Below are 24739 nucleotides of genomic sequence, written 5' to 3' on the forward strand. Positions count from 1 at the left end.
GTTGTTTATTATATGCACTTGATCAATATACTCTCATTAAAAGTCATTCCAGAGCTTTTTGGTCGAGAAAATTAAACATTTTTTAACTGTATATTCTTGTCTAAAAAGAAAATCGACCATAGAACTTGCATTATTTCATGAAATAATATAGTGTTAGAGACCATGTGGCAGCAGTAGTTGTCTGCCATACTCTCTTCCCTGGATGCCAGTTAATGCTTTTGATTGTCTCAGACCAGCTATTCTGTGTGCTTGGCTAAGGGTGTTGGAAACAAATTTGAAACATTGAAAAGGCTTGCTACTGACTAATCTTCAAAAAGTTAGGCAGGGCTAAATGGCCTCACCTGCTCCCTTTGGAGAATAAAAAGACATTAGCAGATTTATAGGATTGATGCAGAGGAAAATTTCAGCACTTAGTTTTCCTTTATATAAGTGATTGAGTAACAGTGTGCTTAGCAAGAGTGTAAGGACTAGATTTTGTTTGCAGACTGGTGGATGAGTGATATGAGTTGCCAGAGTCTGAGTGCTTTGTCGGTTAATCCAGTTGAAGAGAAGTACAACAGGTATTGTGTAGATAATGTGGATCCTTCTGTGATGAGTCTCCACTTTAGTTCCCCTGTAATGAAAATAACTTTTTATTAAATTATTAACTAATATTTCACCTTTGCCAAAATCTAGGCACTAGGATATGATAGGCTTATGCACACAGTCAACTGTAGAAAGGCAAACACATACTGAATTCAAAATGATGTAACTGTAATGTCTTAACTGTTTCCCTCTGTGGTATCATCATTAGACTGTCAGTTGATCTTTCAGCTTTTCATAATGATGATGTCCCAAGTTTTTGATAGCAAGGCAGCCAAATTTGTTTAGATTATACCATTAGGATTACTCTACATTGAACCCAGTCTGTAGTTTCCTTCCTCCAGTTGTGCCTGTAGTCACGCAGTATCCTTGTACCTATGACAATGTCTTAGTGGCCAAGACAAATTATTGGTTAATTTAATAAGTTATTTAATTATTATTGCTACGTGTGTTTCTTCTTTGAAGCAAAAACATGTCTGATTGATCAGTACTTCTATTTAAAGTTATGTAGTAATTGTGATTTCTGAAATATGATTTCATGTAGCTCTTATTTAAAGACACTTATGTTTGATTAGTTATGCTCATTGAAAATGGAATTGTCTCAATATTAACCAATCTTTGAGAACTTATAAACCTATTAATTTTTAAAATATATAAGTATATTTTAAAATATTAATGGTCATAAAATATATGTTGCAGCAAAATTAGTATAAAAAAGAACCATGCAGGGAGTGAAGAACCAAAAACCTCTGAGGAGATAAAAATATATAAATTGGAAACATTGAATAGCAAGAATACATATCATCATCATCATCATCAAATTCCTGCCATGTACCCTCAAGGGGTGTACAGGATATGATAGTACTACATGAAAAAAAAAATTACATCATTATTAATTTCCTATCTACAATTTTCCTCCAAATCAGCCTGTTACTTGTCATCACTCCAACATTATCAGATCTTATATTTCTATCGTCTAAGGCACTTTGTACCGTATCAATCCACCTATATCTTGGTCTTCCTCTGGGTCGTTTTGCTGCCAACCTGGCAGAGAACACTTGTTTTGCTAATCTTTCCTCGCCCATTCTGTTTAAGTGACCATACCACCTGAGATTAGCTCTGCTAATGCATTCCTGGATGCTGACAATGCCAAGTTCTTTCCTAATATCCTCGTTTTTAATATGATACTGCCATTGATGCCATCTGTTCATGCCTATAATCTTTCTCAGGACTCTCATATCTGTGGTCTCTAGTCTTTGGTCAAGTGTTTTACTTCTGACCCAGCTCTCGGATCCATAAGTTAAAACTGGTTTGAACACTGTCTTGTATACAGCTAATTTCGTGTTCCGACTAATTTCTCTCTTATTCCATATGAATTTATTCAATTGACTTCCCACCATACCAGCTTTGCTGATTCTGTTGTCTATTTCTATATTTAATTTACCATCTTCACTAAAAATCGTGCCTAAATAGCTGAAATGTTTTACTTGTTCCACAGGTTCTCCATTCACAACACAGTTGACATTTTCAATGATTCTGCCTATTTTCATTGTCTTTGTCTTTTTATTGCTGACCTTCATACCATATCTATTACATATAGAATACATATAGAATACATATATAATCCAAAAAAAAAAAAAACATTAAATTATGAATATGCAAATATATAAACACTGGCAATTAAAAAAATACCTTTTGTATATATGACAATCCTTCAGTATCAGTTTCTGGCTTGATTTCAACTCAGGTTGGTTGCCACATCATTAGATCTCTTATTCTTATTGTACTACTTTAAAAAGGGAAACGAGTTAGTTAAGGGATTTTATCAGATTAATATAGAAGGAATTATAAAAAGAGTGGATGTTAAGATGGGAAGAACAAGAGGCCATCCCCTTAAGTTATATAAAGATGTGGTGAAGAAGGATGTGAGGAGTAGAATTTTTGCATGGAGAGTTGTTGGTGAGTGGAATGCATTGCCAGAGTGCATTGTGAATGCAGGTAGTGTAAATAACTTCAAAGCTCATTATGATAGACATATTGCTGGTTGAATGGGCCTCCTACAATGAGTGTTTGATTCTATGGAGGTTACCAAAATAATAATAATAATATATATTTTTATATTCTCTTTGTATTATTCTTAATGTTCACCTGAGTTTTCTTTCATCTGACATTATTTTACTTTCTACCTCTTTGAATCTTATTTTTATGGAAAAAAAAAAAAAAAGAATCTGTATTATTATTACCGTCAGGGAGTCCAAAGACTCATCAAGGGAGGGCACCTACTGTACAACTCTCTATCTCCACCACTCAGTTCACCAGCTACACCAATGCCATCTACCACCCACCACTACTACTTCCACAGACAATCACAAACGTCCATGCCCGTGATGGGATTCGAACCTGCAGCCTTCTGGCTGGAGAGCTGATACGGTAACCACTCGGCCAACCTGGCCAGCAGTTATACAGTTAATATGCTGAAGTTCCATAGTTCTAAAGAAAGTTTTACATTTATAGTTAATCATGACAAAACTACCATTTTGCAACCTTTATCTTATGAGATTAATTAACGAATATTTTCTACTTTTTCATTATTTTTTCATTAGCCTCACTCAAAGTCTAGCTAATTTTTAGGACTTCTACTCATAGAGATTTTTATTCACCTATTAATAATATTTAATACTACCCAAATTAAAGCCTTTTTGTTGTTGTTGTTATAAATGTATAGTAAATGCATTCATTTTAAATTTTAGATATTCTTTTCTCTGTTTTAGGATAAATGCAGTATCAAATGGCCAAGTAAGAGGTGATGCGTATACTACAGGTTGCTTAGGACAAAGAGGTAATAGCTTAATCTGTCTTGTAATATATACAGTAATTTATCATTTGATCATTTTGAAATTGATGTTTTGGTTGCATAGCTAAAGGATCATTAGGCAGAAGTAACACTGCATGCTGCAGGAATAACAGTACTGGGTAACAATAAAAATAGCAATGATTTCACTTTGTTATATTATAAAATAAGCACTAAACATTATGAAATGCTTGCTTGGTGTGTTTGTGTATGTAAATCGTCAAATTTTTTTTCATGTCTTTCTTAAACACTGTCATACTCACCGACAGCATGGAATTGGATCTATATTCAGTCCATCTCTGTCCTCTCCCCCCCCCTAAAAAGGAGATATCAATCATCAAACTGTTTCCTTTGCACTCATTGATTGCCCATTGATTACTTAGTGATCACTGATATGGATTCTGCCACTTCCACATCTGCTTTCCACGCTCACATTAATTTGTGTGGTTAGACATAACTTCTAGAGCATTTGATCAGGTCTAGCATAAAGACTTACTTAACCAAACCATCATATCATTGTTTTGCCTTTTATCCTTTGCAAATGGGTACATCTAGTTGTTTACTTTGTGTTATAATACACCCTACTGCCTCTATTAAACAGTAATGTGTGACATGGATGCAGTACATTTAGAAATTTGTAATCAGTTTTTTTTTTTTTTTTTTAAACCTAGTATTCAATAAGCTTAGTTATTTAATGAAATGTGTATTTTTACTACACCTGTTAAGATATTTGCTATAACTATGTTTAGAATTTTAAATTACCTTCATGTATATATTATTAACATGCTCATGCCAGGCTGTCTTGCATGAGTTGCCTTCGAGCAGGACTGCAATTTGGTGTTACAATAAAACTTACTTTGTTTGGTTTGTGACTGTGGCAGATGGTGCTTGTTCTAGTTGTTTCTAATTACTCTAAATACTCTAATTATTCTGTTTTTCACTAAATACAGTAAGCTGTGTCTGTGTGCTGTTTTCAGTGCTGCAATAAAAATTTACTTTGTTTTGCTTGCATCTGTGCAGTGGGGGGGGGGGGGTTCACTATATAGTCATCTTCATTCTAGTACTAAGTTACCAGTATATACTGAAACAGACCAGAAACAAACAGAAAGCACTGGACGAATTCCTGTGTTTTGCTGTGAAGGGCAAGCACAACATGAGTTGATTTGTTTCTTCCTCTTGCAAACGTGTTAAGTAAATCATTTTACTAGATTTTATTCAACATTAGTAAATTTTCCATTCATCTAAAAAGTAATATAAAAATTGTCTTGAACTATAAAGTAAAAAATTAAAAGATTACTAGGTTCTTTTCCCCTTCCACAATTAAGAAATTAAAAACAAGTGAGAAAATGATTGAAGAGTTAACTGCAGAATCTTTGCCAAAGACTGTTTTAATTCATGATGGTATCAGCATCCAACAGCAAGGAATGACTGGCCAAGTTGCTGGACTGTTGATAAAAAAAAATTACTTCTGTGTAAAGTATAAATGGCTAAATTATCAAAATAAGATACTTAGATGCAGGACCGTTGTTAAGATATATGTTGCCCCTAATTCAAGAAAATGTGTAATTTTAAAAAAATGTTTTTTTTTTTTTAATGGTTGAGATAAAATTTTGCCGCCCCTCTAAGGCTCCTCCTCCACCTTAGTTTCCTAATGGATTGCCATGGTCCTGCTTGAATGTGCATTATGTAAACTAATGCAAAGAACTCTGAGTGCAAAAGAAGATAGGCATGAGGATTTCTAAGAAACGAGTAATCACTGATGTTGCCTATTTTGGTGAAAGTAGACATTAGCAGCTATCTTTAAGAAAGAAAAAAACATTATCACACTATGAAGTAACAATATAGGCAAATAATTTTTTAGTTTTCTTTTCATATCCTTTAAATCTTTTTTTTTTTAAAAATATATTTTTAACACCTAAACAATCAGCATCCCAGGATCCAGTTCACATAAGAAAATGACAAGTCTCCCTTTCCTAGACACTTTAATTGCACTCCATCCCAAGTCCACACACACCAGTAGATACAGTCACATCACCCACCTCCCTCAATAGTATGGAATTATTAACTTTATATAATAGGGATAAATTAATTAGTTCAGATAAGTGCCTTCTCCACTGAACTTGACTACCTTCACAAAATCTTCTTTTGTGAAGATTTTGTGAAGGTAGGAATTTTGTGTAGGAATTGTAGCTGATGGCTACAATTCCTACCATATTTAAAAAATATTAAAACTCCAAATCTGCATACCCTGTTCCCCTCTCCAGAGACTATACCAAAGCTATTACTATTTCATATATCTGAGCCACATCTGAAAAATGTACAAAAATCTTTAAAAAATGCAACTTTTCAACCACTTGCAGACCACATAAAAAAAATAAAAATAAAAAAAAATTAGCATCCCTTATCTGTTCCACCAAAGACCAGCTGCAGTCCCTGGACCTGCCAAGTGTTTATCAGGTCCCTTGTAGTTGTAAACTCTCCTATGGCCAAACAGGCAGGACAGCCAGCAGCAGAATTGCTAAACATAAGGACTAAATCCATTTCCTTCACTACAGCCACTCAGGACTTGCTAACCATGCCTTGGACACCTGCTGTAGAATATGCTTGAAGAAAGTCACTTTACTCCATTGCAGCAAATATAAATACAAAAGACTTTTCCTTGAATCTGTTTCTGCCTTAAAAAAACTACCCTCAACAAATTTGGTTGTATGAAACTTCCCAAATATGGGAAGCCCTCATCCTCTGTACATCAACCCAGCAAGCAAGGATAGCCAATTTAGCACTAGGGACACTATTTAGTACTTGGGGCCTACTCTCAGTTGGCATGTTTCATCTTTATTACTTAGTGTAGTGTGCACGTATCTTATTATATTTTGTTCCCTGAAAATGGCAATTTGATTTTACTTTTCTGAAAAATTGGAAATATTAATTAAATTTATTTAGTTAATATTAGTCTACATTCTATTTGCTTTAAAAAAATAGTTATGAATACCCAATGCATAAGCCTTACCACCAGACTTCCTCACCCCAAAAAAATCCAGGTGACTAGACCTGTGCACAGTAATCCAGATGTGGTCATATCAAGGCTTTATAAAGAGAAGTTAACTCATAAGTTAGCTGCTTGTTAGTATGTTTTTCAAGTAATTCTGTGAGTTACTATGAACTACTTTAGCAATATGCCCTCTAAATTTAAACACTATCTATTATTACCCCCAAATCCATGGCTTCATCGATTTCCTGGAGTACAGTTCCATTAGTGTGGTACACACCTTGTAATATTTTTATCTGTAATATTTATATTTTTAAACAACTGAATATCTCCCTTAATTATTTCCTATATAATTTTTATGTATAAATTAAACAACAGTGGTCAGAGCACTGCATCACACCACTGCTCACCTGTCTTCTCCTAAATTCTGCTCTTCCATATCTGTCCATCAGCTGCCCTTTTATCCACATCACCAGTTTTGTAACACCTTTGCAAATCCAGTAGTGCCATCCTGTAGCCATTCTTTATCTAAATCATCTATCACTATTACAACAAATTAATAGATTACTAAGGCATGACCATCCCTTCACAGAGCCATGCTTCCTCTTATAAAGTATCATATTCTTATCCACTCATTCCTGAATTCTCTTTTTGACCCACTTTTCGAGTAGTTTTAACACTATTCCTGAGATACTGAATAATCATTGGTCTATAATTTCCTGCCATAGCCTTAGATCATCTTTTATGCAAAGAAATTCTTTTGCTGTCTTTTCACTCTCTTGGGACTTAGCCATAGCTGAGACTTGAATTAGACAGCCTAATCAAAGGCATCACCAGTTCCCCTACATATTCTCTTAAAATCTGAGATGATATCCCATCCAATCCCACAGTTGTATTTGCATTCAGATTCTCCAGTATCCTAAGTACCTCCAATTCATCAACTATCAGTCCCTGTCACCTCTGCCATGAAAATATCTTCACTTGGATGATATACCCTTGCAGAGTGATCACTCAGAAGATCAACAGTTTTGTGTTCCTCTGTCACTGATGTTATCCTTCCATAGTCATTGTTCCTCCTCCTTGCAACGTAATGAAATAACTCTTTGGGATTCCCTTTTCCCCACTGAGTTAATTTCTTCTCATAATCTGATTTTGCCTTCCTTACCATGCTGGTCACCTTTCTGCATTTATACCTTCTACAAGATTTTTTTTACAGCTCATGCTTGATGATACTACTCATCCATCTAATTCAGTGGTTCTTAACCGGTGTTCCCTGGAACACTTGTGTTCTGCGAACTGGTTACAAGTGTTCTGTGGTGAAAGATTTCAAATAACACAATTCTGAGTGTAACTGACTACTCTGATCCTAACAACTGAAGACTGCTATGCACATTGACTTCTAAACCAACAGAACAAACCAGCATGTTGTGAAATAGTAAACATTATCGCATATTCCGGTAATTGGACCACATTTTTTTTTTTTTTATTAAGCTAAAAGCACAATAAAGAAATAAAACCCAACAAGTTTGTAAGTCGTTTGACTTGCATCTTCAGGGGTAAAAGGTAACTGAAAGTTAAAACAACAAAAAAGAGAAATTAATAGTTCATACTATACAGTTATAGCCATCTAACTGTTTATAAAATTAAATAATCAGAATTTTGTCATGTTGTAACATCATTTTTTTATTTTGGTTTAACCAATAAGAATACAATTTGGTCGGCTAAATCCCAAATTGCCAGCCCATCCTCGTTTGTTCAGTATCAAAGTAGATACCCAACAGGGTGCACCACGAGAAGGTGAGATTGGACATTAGGTCAGATCGGTTCTCCGCATTCCTTTAAAGGCTATGTGGAGGTATCCTCTCAGTTATACAGCTTTGACGCTTAAGCACCCCCTTTGAATTTCATATTGAAAAGAATAACATGTAAGAAAGTTTTAAAGTGAATAAAAGTTGAGCAGCTCTCAGATGTGAACTGTAGACTAAAATACAGAAAGATTATTGAAAATAAAATGAAAGAGTTTGAGAACAGGAATCAAACCTTGGAGATTCAGTGGCAAACTCTGAAGAAAACATTGATTGATTCTGCCAGAGAGGCATGTGGTGAGGTTGTGTGCAAGGATAAAAAAAATCAGAACTCCCTGGTGGACACAGGAAGTTAAAGAGGCAGTGAAGGAAAAGAAGAAAGCATATCAAAAGTTCCTGGCAAATAAGTCAGCTTTTACTCTTACAGAATACAGAGACAAATGTAAGAAAGCTAAACAGTGTGTAAAACTAGCTAAACAAAACTCATGGGAGGACTTTGGCAAGAACATAGAAAATAAATATCAAGAAGGTGGTAAGATATTCTAGAGGTTGTTGAAGAAGCTTAGAAATGGAGGAAAGAGTGCTGTAAAAGGAGTTAGAGATGATAAAGGTGACATGAAAACGGGAGAAAAAGATATCCTTGAAATATGGAGTAATTACTTTGAAAAACTGCTCAATGAAACAAGCAGTGATAGCACAGTGGTAAAAAATACTGCCCAGGCACAGTCAGGAATACATATCCATACTTGAAGTAGAAAAAGCTATCAAAGGCTTGAAATGTGTAAAGGCAGCAGGTGTAGATGATATTTGACCAGAAATGCAGAAATATGGTGGTATAAATGTCTTACAGTGGCTGCACTGCATAGTTCAAAAGGCCTAGACAGAGGGACAAATTCCCAATGATTGGAGTAGAGCTCTAATAGTACCCATATATAAAAAGGAAAATAAAACTGAATGTGAGAATTACAGAGGTATTTCCCTACTGAGTGTTCCTGGCCAGATCTATGCAAGTATACTTGAGAAACGGTTGAGAAGAATTGTGGAAGAAAAGCTTGGTGAAGACAAGCTAGATTCAGGCCAAATAGAAGCTGTCTGATTCAGATCTTCACTTTACGACAAATAGTTGAGAAAGCATGAGAATATAACAAAGATCTGTATTTATGTTTTGTCGATCTGGAAAAGGCATGTGACAAGGTGCCAAGAGAGAGAAGCTATTCAATATGCTACAGTTATATGGTGTCAATGGGGCATTATATCAAGCAATACTTAGTCTTTATTTGAGTTGTAAGTCAGCAGTTAGAATTGAAGGAAGTACAGGAAGATGGTTTAATGTTAAATCTGGTGTGAGACAAGGATGTTCATTATCCCCTCTGTTATTCATTATCTATATGGATCACATTATGAAGGAAAGTGGTATTAAACCTGATATCAAAATTGGAGATGTTAATATCATCTCTTTGCTTTATGCAGATGATGTTATACTTCTAAATAAATCCACTACAAGTCTGCAAGATTCTCTGACTAAATTGAATAGCTGTTGTAATAGATATGGTATGAAGGTCAGCAATAAAAAGACAAAGACAATGAAAATAGGCAGAATCATTGAAAATGTCAACTGTGTTGTGAATGGAGAACTTGTGGAACAAATAAAACATTTCAGCTACTTAGGCACAATTTTTACTGAAGATGGTAAATTAAATATAGAAATAGACAACAGAATCAGCAAAGCTGGTATGGTGAGAAGTCAATTGAATAAATTCATATGGAATAAGAGAGAAATTAGTTGGAACACTAAATTAGCTGCATACAAGGACAGTGTTCAAACCAGTTTTAACTTATGGATCTGAGAGTTGGGTCAGAAGTAAAACACTTGACCAAAGACTAGAGACCGCAGATATGAGAGTCCTCAGAAAGATTAGAGGCATGAACAGATGGCATCAATGGCAATATCATATTAAAAATGAGGATATTAGGAAAGAACTTGACATTGTCAGCATCCAGGAATGCATTAGCAGAGCTAATCTAAGGTGGTATGATATAGAATGGGAGTGGAAAGATTAGCAAAACAAGTGTTCTCTGTCAGGTTGGCAGGAAAACGACCCAGAGGAAGACCAAGATATAGGTGGATTGATACGGTACAAAGTGTCTTAGACGATAGAAATATAAGATCTGATAATGTTGGAGTCTTGACAAGTAACAGACTGATTTGGAGGAAAATTGTAGATAGGAAGTTAGTAATGATGTAATTTTTTCATGTAGTATTGTCATATCCTGTACACCCCTTGAGGGTACATGACAGGAATTTGATGATGATGATGAATAATCAGAATGCAGATTCAAAGCAGTGCTAAGTTTAAACAATGCTGGATGATTCCACGTTCTGTTGTTCACGATCATAATGTCCGAGGTCTGACTGAGGTATATTTTTTATCAACTTTATTTCTTTATTGTGCTTTTAGCTTAATAAAAAAAAACAATGTTGTCCAGTTACCAGAATATGCCTTATGAACTTCTAAACCACAGAAACTCCACTTACAAGTAAACATTATGTTTGGTGACAAAGCAAAAAAGGAAATTATGAAAATTCCTTATTCGGACGATCCAATAAGAAATAAAATTAGGGATATCTCAGATGATATTGAAAAAACAGTTACCAATAAACTTTCCAAACAACATTTTGCTATACAAATTAACGAGTCCACTGATATTAGTGGTAAAGCTCATATACTAGGATTCGTTCGTTTCATTAATGAAAAAGAAATAGTGAACCAATTTCTATGCTGCAGAGAACTTAAATCTCATTAATAAGTATCCAATGGAAAAATGAAAATATTTTGACATCCACTGACAGATTGTCAGTGGATGTCAAAAAAGTATTTTCAAAAAAGTCTTTTCAGAAAAAAAGTATCCTTGGAAATCATATCAGAAAAAAAAGCAGTTGATATGTTTCCTTTGCTCCATAATAAAAAAAAAAGTTGAAATTATTTCTGTTATAACAGAACATTTAACAATACTGGAAAAATGATTTCAAGTTACTTTTCTTCCTTAAATATACACGATTATGACTGGATAAAAAATCCATTTGTCACAGTTAATACGAGTTGTGAATTTTCATTACAAGAAGAAGAACAATTAGTTACCTTGTCAACGGATCGTACTCTAAAAATAAAATTCTCTGAAATAACTCTTGAGGAATTTTGGATTTTTATCCAAGTCAAATATCCTCTCACAAAGGCACTGAACATTTTGTTACAGTTTTCAATATCATGTTTGTGTGAGCTCGGTTTCTCAGTATTAACCAATATAAAAACTAAAAAGCATGAAAGACTTACTAATATAGACAAAGAGGTGAGCATAGCTATATCACTTATTAGACCTGATATTGCTGAAATCTACAAAAGCCGACAAGCTTTTGGTGTTCCCCAAATTTTTCTTATAATTCAAACGTGTTCCCTGACTTTCAAAAGGTTAAGAACCACTGATCTGATTCCTAGCCAATTTACCCACCTGGCTTTCGATATGCAGTGTGATACTGCTTCCTTTAGATATCCCTTCACTATCCCCATGCACTGAATATCTTTCCCTTGCAGATCTTTATGCCATAATACTGCTTGAAGCTGTCTCCTAAACATATCATAATCAACTGCCTTGTAGTAGTTCCACATATACCCCTTCTAGTTAAGAAGGGGTATACGTGGAACCTCCCATGTCAAGACCACATGATCACTAATAATTACTTGACCTGTGCTCATTGTACTAATGCTGATGCTCATCATCTCATCTTCCTTTTATCCTCATGGCTCTCAAATCATCCCTGACATCCTGCTGGCCTACAGCAACAACCAGTTTTATATTTTGTCCTTTTGACCTCAATCTCATACCAGATTGTTTAGCCAAGTCTCATTGGTACTTATAACTTTTGGCGAGGTTGTATTAATCAATGCCAAAAACTCCTCCCTCTTATTCCTGATACTTCTGTGTTAGTATATAGAAACTGTAGCATCCCCTTATGTTCCCCAACCACCTTTACACTCTGATCTGACTAACCCCATGTTGCCTGAGACTAGATTCCACATTTCTTGTTCATTTATGTACTCATTTGCTTCAGGGGTGCCTTCTCACATACTTGTCTGAATCCACCCTGGTTTGTTTAGCTTTTCTGACTTTGTACTTCCCTACCATTTCTTCACCATTTCTGGGATGTATCAGGAGTATTATGGAGGGGTTTTTGTGGAAATGTGGAAAAAATATGGAGGAGATCATTGGCCACTAGTGAATAAGGATTGATTAAGATGATAATCAGGAGTATGTACTTTTGCTCAAGATCCTCCTATACACTAATAGCCTATTCTCACTAGTTTTACTGATGATAGAACACTGTTCCTCTTTTTCAATCACAGATCTTATTGTGCTTACCCAAATGATTAATGCAGCAGGATAACCAGTACCTTAAATACTGATCTTGCCATCCTTCAGTCCGTTGAGGACAACCCAGTGAACTTCATTCCTGCTTAAACAAGGTCCTGTTTTATTATTCATAAGAAAGATTTCATTTTCCCTTCACTTGCTAACTCATAGATCTCCAGTCATGATTTCTTTTCTTGGTGTATTGTACGTTCTGGCTTTTTTTTTTTTTTTTTTTTTTTTTTTTTTTTTTTTTTTTCCCAGACACTAACCCATCACATTTATAGCCATACATTCCTCTTGGAATGTATCTTGCAGAATGTAGTTGGGACAGTTGAGGTGAACTGTGGTCATGGAGGATGCCAGTTGTAGTTCTGTTAGGAAAAGATCAGATTTTGATGTCTAAATGATGGTGTATATCATGGATGTTTGTACTCATGCTTTGAATGTTGGTGAAATTGGATTTCACTTCTTAGTCCAACTTGCCTCTCTAGCTTTTCCTTGCATAAGCATGTCACAATATCTTCATGGCCTCTTAAAAAACTTGGTATTGTTTTTAGCTCAAGTACTACCTACCTACACCTATATAACTGCTAACACTATATAATTCCAACTGTACCCATCCTTGGCATATTATTCCTGCATTTGGGGGTTATGCACCAAAAACTTCCCTAAAAAATGCTTGATATTATTCAGAATCAGACAGTGGATAATCTGCTTAACAGATGACCCATCTCTTATTCTCAGATTGATTTTCGTCACTTTCTTGTTATGTTCTATTTCTGCCTTATGTTAATTCTTTGGGGGTGCTTAAGGGTCAAAGCTGTATAATTGAGAGGAGACTTCCACATAGCCTTTAAAGGAATGCGGAGAACCGACCAGGGCTTCTGACCTAATGTCCAATCCTCACCTTCTCGTGGTGCACCCTGTTGGGTATCTACCTGGATACGGAACGAAAGAGGATTGGCTGGCAATTTGGGATTTAGCTGACCAAATTGTATTCTTATTAGCTTAAACCAATATAGAAAATGATGGTACAACATGACAAAATTTCATGCCGGCTGGGGCATTGCCCGGTTAAACAAGGCCTCCGTTCTTTTTGCCAGGGAACCAGGGCGAACAGCGAAAAGTCTGCTACTGGAACAAATCTGAAAGCACACCCTAACTCAAAATCACCAGAGATTAAAGATTGGTACTATCAATATATGAAGCCTGAATGGCAAAGAAATGTAGCTAGCTGAAGAATTATATAAGTACTAGATCGACATAATAGGGGTGACTGAAACAAAAAAGACAAAAACTGGTGAGATCTTTCTGAGCAATAAATACAAAATGTTATACTCAGGAAATGACAATCAAGGAAAAGAAGCAGTAGCCATAGTATTCAACACAAAATATGAGGCTAATCTTCTTGAATGGCAGTTGGTCTCAAGTAGAGTAATGTGGGCAAATATGAGAATGGGGAACTGGACAATGAGACTTATTTGTGCCTATGGTCCCACAGAAGGTTCTACTAAGGTAGAAGTGGAGGAATTTTTTGACGCTTTAGAAAAAGCAACTGAAACAATGAAAAAGGAAAAGTCGGTCCTTGTTGAGGATCTGAATAGAAGACTAGGAAATGATTGTTAGACACAAAAATATTTTGGGAAAACTTGGAGAAAAGAGCAAAGCTAATAATAATGGCAAATACCTGTTGGATTTCTGCTCAGGACATGGACTGGTTATTACTAACACCATGTTCCAATATAAAAATTTGCACAAATTCACATGGAGAGAAGAGGCAAGGAATAAGAAAAGTCTCATTGACTATGTTATTGTTGATAGTGATGTTTTCTCCCTGGTACAGGACACCAGAGTGTACAGAGGATTTGAAATTGGAAGTGATCACTATTTAGTCTTGAGCAGGATAAAATTGAATTTCATATTGAAAAGAATAACATGTAAGAAAGTTTTAAAGCGAATAAAAGTTGAGCAGCTCTCAGATGTGAACTGTAGACTAAAATACACAAAGATTATTGAAGAAAAAATGAAAGATTTTCAGAACAGGAACCAAACCTTAGAGATTCAGTGGCAAACTCTGAAGAAAACATTGATTGATTCTGCCAGAGAGGCATGTGGTGAGGTTGTCTACAAGGATAGAAAAATCTTAGAGATTCAGTGGCAAACTCTGAAGAAAACATTGATTGATTCTGCCAGAGAGGCATGAGGTGAGGTTGTCTACAAGGATAGAAAAATCGGGACTCCATGGTGGACACAGGAAGTTAAAGAAGCAGTGAAGGAAAAGAAGAAAGCATATCAAAAGTTCCTGGCAAATAAGTCAGCTTTTACTCTTACAGAATACAGAGACAAATGTAAGAAAGTGAAACACTTTGTAAAACTAGCTAAACAAAAGTCATGGGAGGACTTTGGCAAGAACATAGAAAATAAATATCAAGAAGGTGGTAAGGTATTCAGGAGGTTGTTGAAGAAGCTTAGAAATGGAGGAAAGAGTGCTGTAAAAGGAGTTAGAGTTGATAAAGGTGACATGAAAACAGGAGAAAAGGATATCCTTGAAGTATGGAGTAATTACTTTGAAAAATTTCTAAATGAAACAAGCAGTGATAGCACAGTGGGAAAAAAACACTCAACAGGCATACAGCGAGGAATACATATCCATACTTGAAGTAGAAAAAGCTATCAAAGGCTTGAAATGTGTAAAGGCAGCAGGAGTAGATGATATTTGACCAGAATTGCAGAAATATGGTGGTATAAATGTCTTACAGTGGCTGCACTGCATAGTTCAAAAGGCCTAGACATAGGGACAAATTCCCGATGATTGGAGTAGAGCTCTAATAGTACCCATATATAAAAAGGGAAATCAAACTGAATGTGAGAATTACAGAGGTATTTCCCTACTGAGTGTTCCTGGCCAGATCTATGCAAGTATACTTGAGAAAAGGTTGAGAAGAATTCTGGAAGAAAAGCTTGGTGAAGAACAAGCTAGATTCAGGCCAAATAGAAGCTGTCTGATTCAGATCTTCACTTTACGACAAATAGTTGAGAAAGCATGAGAATATAACAAAGATCTGTATTTTAGTTTTGTCGATCTGGAAAAGGCATATGACAAGGTGCCAAGAGAGAAGCTATTCAATACGCTACAGTTATATGGTGTGAATGGGGCATTATATCAAGCAATACTTAGTCTTTATTTGAGTTGTAAGTCAGCAGTTAGAATTGAAGGAAGTACAGGAAGATGGTTTAATGTTAAATCTGGTGTGAGACCAGGATGTACATTATCCCCTCTATTATTCATTATCTATATGGATCACATTATGAAGGAAAGTGTTATTAAACATGATATCAAAATTGGAGATGTTAATGTCAGCTCTTTGCTTTATGCCGACGATGTTATACTTCTAAATAAATCCGCTACAAGTCTGCAACATTCTCTGACTAAATGGAATAACTGTTGTAATAGATATGGTATGAAGGTCAGCATTAAAAAGACAAAGACAATGAAAATAGGCAGAATCATTGAAAATGTCAACTGTGTCGTGAATGGAGAACCTGTGGAACAAGTAAAACATTTCAACTACTTGAGCACGATTTTTAGTGAAGATGGTAAATTAAATATGGAAATAGACAACAGAATCAACAAAGCTGGTATGGTAGGCAGTCAATTGAATAAATTCATATGGAATAAGAGAGAAATCAGTCGGAACACTAAATTAGCTGTATACAAGACTGTATTCAAACCAGTTTTAACTTATGGATCTGAGAGCTTGGTCAGAAGTAAAACACTTGACTAAAGACTAGAGACCGCAGATATGAGAGTCCTGAGAAAGATTGGAGGCGTAAACAGATGGCATCAATGGCAATATCATATTAAAAACGATGATATTATTAAAGAACTTGACATTGTCAGCATCCAGGAATGCGTTAGCAGAGCTAATCTCAGGTGGTATAGTCACTTGAACAGAATGGGCGAGGAAAGATTAGCAAAACACGTGTTCTTTGCCAGGTTGGCAGGAAAACGAACCAGAGGAAGACCAAGATATAGGTGGATTGATGCGGTACAAAGTGCCTTAGACGTTAGAAATATAAGATCTGATAATGTTGGAGTCTTGACAAGTAACAGACTGATTTGTAGGAAAATTTTAGATAGGAAGTTAGTAATGATGTAAATTTTTCATGTAGTACTCTCATATCCTGTACACCTCTTGAGGGTACATGTCAGGAATTTGATGATGATGGTTTCTTCATTGTATAGCCACTATCATTCCTAAACTTTCATTTAAGTTTGTAAAAACATAAGCAGCTACTATTTAAAATTGTGTTTGTCTGGCTTCTCCTTCTTGAACAGTCTTTTCATATTTTTCTCCAACGACTGCAACTTCTAGCTGTTCAAGAAACTAATCAAAAAAGTTCTGCTTTCTCAGTAACTTCTTGCCCACCCAGCACTGACAATGCTTGTTGGATGTGCAGGCAGCCTGTTGTGTATGTGGGGGTGGTTAAAAAGAGAAAGCAGTTAGTCCTCATTTACCAGGGCATTCTCATTTGTTCATATCTAGATGGATACTTGCCAACAGATGCGTATGGGTGGGTGCGTGCGTGCGTGCATGCACAGGTGAGGATTTGATATTGGATCGGTAATCTTTTCAGCTTCTTGCATTTTTTATAAGCCATGTGGAATTCTCTTTCCATTTATCTTCAGTTCTGTGAAATGATGGTGGCCAGTTCTGCAGGACATGTCGCCATCTTTTCACTTCTCTTCTTGCTTCCAAGATTGTAATAACAAGAGTAGCTTCTAATCATCATCTGTTTTATCTATCTCCATACTTACCAAACCAACTTCTCTTCCTCCTCTTTTATTATACTCCTTCTGTATGAGGGGGTACCTAAAAATAAGAGTTTTTTTATTTTTTTATTATTTTTTTTAATTATTTAATTTTGTAATACCATGTTCTCGTTTTCTTCAAAGTACTCTCCGTGCAAGTCAAGGCACTTGTCCCAATGTTTTTCCACTGCTCGAAACTGTTCAGCTGGAATACGGTTTATGACCTCCACATCAACGAATCACAGCCCTTTCATAGTTTTCTTTATCCATAGGAATAAAAAAAAAAAAAACACGTGGAGAGAGATTGGGTGAGTAGGGAGGGTGGGGAACAACCTGCTATCTTGTTTTTCAACAAGAACTGTTGCACAGAGAAGTCCACGTGGGCTGGGGCATTGCCATGGTGCAGAACCAATCTCCACTCCAAATTTCATCAGATATTATCATGCAGTCTTCTCAAAACAGTGAAATAAAAATGTTGGTCCAGTAGGAACAAATTCTCTGTGAATTTGCATGTTTCCATTGGCTTAATGCTTGTTTTTTTTTTCTGGATCATAACCGTAGTACCAGGACTCATCCTCGGTCACAACTTTTGAAAGAAAGTGTTGGTCATTAAGAACTTTCTCCCTCAAGATGTTTTTTGATCCTCTGAGCAAATGAGGCACAAATTTAGCAGACATACGTTTCATTTGCAAATCTTCTGTGAAAATTTGCTGTCATGAACTCCATGACAAATTCATCTCTTCAGAAACTGCTCAATGGTCTTTCGACAATCTTTATTGATTGCCTGGCAAACCTTTTCAATGTTTTCATTTTTGCTTGTCGAAGGTTGGCTAGATTGTGGTTGGTCTTCAACTGACATGTCTCCATTTTTGAAATGGGAAAAATCACTCATAGACCTCATTTTACCTAAAGCATCATCCTTAAAGGCTTCCTAAAGCATAACAATAGTTTCAGCTGCAGTTTCACCCCCCCCCCAAAAAAAAAAAAAAAAAAAAAAAAACATTTCATGTACACTTCTTTGTGGTCAGCCATCACAAAATCGACAGACTTGCTTGTAAGCACTAACAATAATGCAGCCAGAACAACAAACCAGTTCACACAGGATGATGCCACTTGCCAGACTGGCTTGGAAAATTGCACAATCATGATGCCTAGTGGTGTCATTCATAACTAGAAAATGCGTTCTAAGTTCAGATTCCAGTTATTTTTGGGTACATATCATATATTGGAATAGCTTCCCTTACTCTGTCTTTCCCAAAGACTAAAACTCCAGTGTTCAAGAAACAAAAACAGATTCCTTCTTTATTCTTACCCTCTAACAATGACACTGATATGTTGCTAGTCACCTTCTGTATAGGACTGATATTAAAAATAATAATAATAAATAATAACCTATTTTTGACTCTGAAATAATCATTTCATGGTGATCTTATTATTTTTCTAGACTATTCTTGCTTTAGAGCAGTAGAAGCCATCAGAACTGCTGGAAGAAACTGCTAGAGCTTTCAGAACTAGAAAATTGCTATAACTGCTAGCTATATGGATGCAATAGTTTGAGAGATCATAAAAGCAGGAAAATGTTACTTTAATACATGATGTTAAAAAATCATTTATGAATGACATCTCCCACATCTGGGAAATTATGCTTGAGATGATTTATGGAATTGATTGGAACAACAATGATAGAGAAAAATTATACATTCGGAATTGTATGATCTAAAGAGTTTTTTTGAGCTAGGCAAAACTTGCTGTGACAGAGGAGCCTGATGTAATTAACATGGACTGCATGTACAAAGTGGGAGGTTATCCATAATAGGAATACTTTTTTTCCCTACATAGCATATTAGGTCATATCCTTACTTTTATAACCTCTTACTTTTCAGCCATGTTCTATCACCTTGTGTTGTGCATTTTTTAAATTTATTTCAATAATGAAATCTGATTAGGCATTGAAAAGAATTCTATGCTAATAAAGTATTTTATGTGACTTTTCCTCCGGTGTTTTTTTTTTTAAAGTTCCATGCTTCCTCTCTTTTCTGTGATGCTTGTGAACTTAAACAGAAAAGATTGCACTGATAAAGAGCAAGCAGTTCAGACAGTCATAGATTCTTGAAAAACTTAATAGTGATAATTGCTCTTTCTTAGTATTAAAAATGGTTATTTTGTTGTGTAATGTTAAAATGTGGATTGTGAAAGGTATTTATTTCCTTATTATTAAAGTCTATTATTTTATTTACAGGAGCCAGAGTGTGGTTATTCATTGGTTTTGTTTTAGGCTTTGGATCACTTATTGCATCCTGTTGGATTCTTTTTGGTGTTTATGTTATTGCTAGTAAGTGTTAAATTTCATTTTTGATATAAAATATAATATAATATGCTTTTATATGCATTCTTTGCATAAGAAATTATTATATGATAAATTTCATGTGTGAATAGAGGAAGGGAAAAAATCTGTTGCAAATTGAACTGATGAATCCATGATACAAGAATAAGAGTAGACTTGTTAAGCCTTTATTAAAAAACACTGTACATTTGACTCATTAGAAAAATTATCACCAGACCTTCATAGAGCCAAGACTCATCATGGGATCTCTTTTTGCTGTCAAAACAGAAATGCTCATCAAACCACATTTTAAATTCATTTGCTATTTCTATGCTATAATAGCACCATACTCTGAGAGTGTTGTGTAGGATATCTAATTCAAATATTCCACAAATAAGTTAAAAAAAAAAAATGAATATAAAGTTTAGAAGTTCATTATAATGCTGTTCTTTTATAAAGTTGTACTTAAATGTATGTTCCTTTTTTGTATGCCTGACACAAGACATTTTGAATAGTAATTTTTATCTTTTGGCCACTATCTTAGTTATAAACAAAATTATTAAGTTCATTAAATAAATGTGTATGTGGCATACAACTCTAATGTCATACTGAAATTAGAGTTGTATGCCAAAAGTGACTTGTATTTGAGTTTTAAAAATAATTAAATGAACTTACCTCAATGTTAAAACCTTATGGAATGAAGAAATATTATAAATTCAATTTTGTCTCATTATGAAATTATAAATAAGTAACTTTCCTGCACTATGAAAAAAACTTTATCACTATTTCAAGCTAAGTATTGAAACCAGTGATGACAGTCCACAGTGATGGACTGAAGTAGAAGTTACTCTGCTGTATTTCTAGGCATATGCAAGAAGTGAAAAGAATATTAACATCGGATTTTCCAGAAAGGAGAACACATAGAAGGAAAATTATGGCAGCATGTCTTCAATATGTGAAAATTGAAACAGAAATTAAAAGAAAAGGTAGTAATGGAAGAATGAAAGAAAAACTCCTTTAAAAAGAGGTATAAAGTTTATTGTAGGCATTAGTCCATGTAGGATTTATTCAATTAAAACTGAAAGAAATTTTATTGCTTTTCAGTTCATGTAGAAATGTGCCCAGTAAAGTGTATTTGTGATACAACTTTTTTTTGTTAAGGATTCTTCATGTGAAGGGTGATTTGAAGCTGTTGATATGGTTTGTTACTTCCTCAATGAAGTATGCTGACACTTTCATGTAGAAGTTATTCATTATAAAGTGATTAAAGTGTTTGGATGAAAACAATATATGTTTTTAATATTCAGTGATTTCAGGAAGAATTTAACCAATTTATGTTGCTGTTATACAAGTACGAGCATTTCTTATGTTAGTTTTTCTCCTGTTTGAATTCAAAGTTCTTGCTTGAAAGCAAGAGACTAAAATTCCAGAAGTTTGTCCATGAAGGATAATAACTGTTATTGAAAGCAAGCATAGTGATTTTCATACCATTTCAAGTTGTGATCTGAAGAATATATTGGGGTTTGCATAAATAAAAGATGCCAAGAAATTATATTCTTGGTTTCATCCTTTATCCAAGTGTAAGCAAACAATGTTTGTGCATGAAGTCATCTCACGATGGATTATTTGTATATAGAGGCTAATGACTTCACATCAGTTGCCTTAGTATCTCAAAATGCAACATATATTCTTACATACATGTATATAATACTATGCATTATGGGAAAGGCCACTACCAAGACCAGTTTTGACCTTTATTGAGGTCTCATTAGTGGGAGCCAGACCCAGCGGTAATACCAAGGTTGAAGTTATACATGTCGTTAAGGATGCGTGCATTGCATTATGGGATACTAATGCAATTGATATGAAGTCATTAGTCTCTATATACAAGTAGCCCAGTTGTGAAGTGACTTCACATGCAAAGATTCTTTGCTTACGCTTGGTTAAAGGATGAAACCAAGAATATAATTTCTTGACATCTTTTATCTGGTGTTTGCCAAGTTATATTGATTTTGTTATACTCTGTATTTTTATAAATTAGAGATACTTTCAGCTTATTAATATCTTAATAAGTTGAATGATTATTAGGTATATTTAAGCGAATATAACTAAATTTATTCTGGGATATGAAGCTGTGTAGAAGTTGATTTGCAGTTTACTTTCAAATGTTTTTTTTTTTTTTTTTAAAAGTTAAACCATTGACATACAAAAATAGACATGCTACTCTTTGCTGATGATCAGATCATCTTCGGGGAAAAAAAGACACTTTTCTCCCATTCTGAGAACAAAAAACTTGCTTCCTTTTTTTTTTTTTTTTTTTTCCATTCCCTTCTGGAAATGATTACTTGTTCTGCCACTGTTTTTCTCCTGTATGAAAAATTTTACATTAATTGGATATAAGTCCCACACCAAGTTATATCATAATCATACCACTCCCTCCTTCTGCCTTGTAGATGACAATTCCTCTCTCTCTCCCAACGTCCATCATTTCTTGATGCTCTGTTAGTCATTCTTCTCTGGACTTTTTTCTGAAATCATTTATCTCCTTTGATATCAGGTGATTGAATCTGCACAGTGCTGGATATGGGCTTAATCAGGACTTGGGCACCTGTTAAAATGCTGTATTTCCACATTCTTTCTCCTTTCATTCCCAAAATGTTTGATCTTAGCCTAACTGCCCACCTCCCAACTCCCTTATCTGCTACACTTCCAGATATGTTTACCAACCCATATCATCTTTGTCTTCTAAATTTCCTGATCTTACACTTTGCGGTATTGAATTAGTAGCTCTGTTCATCTCTCCACAGAGTATATTGCAAACCTTCCTGAAGAACCACAATATCAGTTTCATTTCCCATAGTTTCCCCACCTCTCATCATTTTCAGACAGCTGCATAACATATACTCATCATATATATTTAACAAATAGTTATCACACCAAGTAATTACCCTCTTTTTTGATACTACTCCCCATAGTACTGATACCTATCAGACAACCACTCTCCAATCCAGTTCACTAATTTATCATCCACCCTATCCACTGTAATTTAAATACAAACTTGGAATCTGGTAATTTGTCAGAGACTGCCTTTACAAAATCTAGATATCCTGCTGTAGCTATATGTGCTTCTGCAGAAATGTAAATATAGTAAAATATTTATTGTAATTAAAAACTGGTTATTTTGCACAGAATCACTGAGGCTGGAATCCATCCAGCTTCAGTGAAAGCTGAAGTTTAAACAACTAAGAATATCTAATAATCGACTAACCATTCAAGGCAGGTGCTACCAGAAATGGCATTATACAGAGGAAACAATTCAGATGAAAATCTTGCCAACATGATGCTCAACACATGGACTACTTAAAATAAAAATTTAATGTGAAAAATTAAATTTCTGAATAACTTACATAGGGACAAATAATTTAATAACAGCAGAATTTTCAGCTTCATGTGCACACATAGGAAAAGAGATAAAGCAAATTAAAATAGCAAATCGAAAATTAAAATGCATGATATTATTGGGAGGAGAAGAATTCCATCTTTAGAAAACTATTCGAATTCATGGGGGAGGGGGGATTAATAAAAAAAATAAATCGCTTACCATAATGGTGAGAGTGTTCAGATAACCTCTCAAAAATTGGATAGCCTCATAATCATTTTTTGTTAAATTTTGACTGATTGATATATAGGCTTCATTACTTTCTTTATAGAGTCCTTCTAATAAGAAATAACTTTTGTGTAAGACTTTTATTGGTATCTTACTATTATTCTATTTGTGCAGACTGACCAGTCTGTCCATGAGAAGAAAGACAAATTTAATCCTATAAACTCCAGAATATGAAAGTGGAGGTCTTTATCTTGATGCAGCCAGAGAGGCATGTGGTGAGGCTGTCTGCAAGGATAGAAAAATCAGAACTCCATGGTGGACACAAGAAGTTAAAAAGGCAGTGAAGGAAAAGAAGAAAGCATATCAAAAATTCCTAGCAAATAAGTCAGCCTGTGCTCTTAGGGAATACAGAGACAAACATAAGAAAGCCAAACACTGTAAAACTGGCTAAACAAAACTCATGGGAGGACTTTGGTAAGAACATAAAAATAAATATCAAGAAGGTGGCAAAATATTCTGGACGTTGTTGAAGAAGCTTACAAATGGAGGAAAGATGCTGTAAAAGGAGTTAGAGATGATAAAGGTGACATGAAAACAGGAAATAAAGATATCCTTGAAGTATGGAGTAATTACTTTGAAAAACTGCTAAATGAAACAAGCAGTGATGACAGCACAGTGATAAAAAAAACACTGACCATGCATGCAGTCAGGAATACATATCTATACTTGAAGTAGGAAAAGCCATCAAAGGCTTGATAGCTTTTCCTACTTCAAGTATGGAAATGTGGAAAGGCAGCAGGAGTAGATGATATTCGACCAGAAATGCTGAAGTATGGCGGTATAAAAGTCTTACAGTGGCTGCACTGCATAGTTCAAAAAGCCTGGACAGAGGGACGAATTCCAGATGATTGGAGTGGAGCGCTCATAGTACCCATATATAAATAGGGATATAAAACTGAATGTGAGAATTACAGAGGTATTTACTGAGTGTTCTTGGTAAGATTTATGCAAGTACGATCATACCCCGACTTACGCGACCCCAACTTACGCGAATCTGGAGTTAAGCGGTTTCTTATATGTACGTATTCCCGTTCCGCTTCACCACTAGTCATATGTTTCCGGTGCCAGCTACATTCGCCAGTGTCGCACATGCTGTGAACAAGCACTGATGTGTTTTGCACGTTCTCCATTCATACACAATTTTTATAGTCTACAAACCTTGCGATTGTTTAATGTTATGTTCTTGATACAAATTTTATCACATAAAAAATAATAATGCCGTCCAAAAGAAGCAAGTCCGATTCTGATATAGCTAGCAAGAAAAGAAAAACATCGACTTTGGAAACAAAACTGAACATCATT

At 35.0% G+C, this 24739-nt stretch overlaps 1 protein-coding gene across 1 annotated transcript in view; it reads left to right on the plus strand.

Annotated features, from left to right (window-relative positions):
• Positions 1-24739, plus strand: part of LOC150097833 (transmembrane protein 50A) — a 138662-nt gene that overhangs the window by 70133 nt on the left and 43790 nt on the right. Inside the window, exons 3-4 of the mRNA XM_090406085.1 lie at positions 3354-3421; positions 19687-19779. Coding sequence (XP_090262211.1) covers positions 3354-3421; positions 19687-19779 — 161 coding nt within the window. The remainder of the gene's footprint in view (positions 1-3353; positions 3422-19686; positions 19780-24739) is intronic.

Source organism: Typopeltis vanoorti, chromosome 16 (genome assembly GCF_054136105.1).
Source record: "Typopeltis vanoorti isolate ZY-2024b chromosome 16, IOZ_Tvanoo_1.0, whole genome shotgun sequence".
NCBI classification, from domain to species: Eukaryota; Metazoa; Arthropoda; class Arachnida; order Uropygi; family Thelyphonidae; genus Typopeltis; species Typopeltis vanoorti.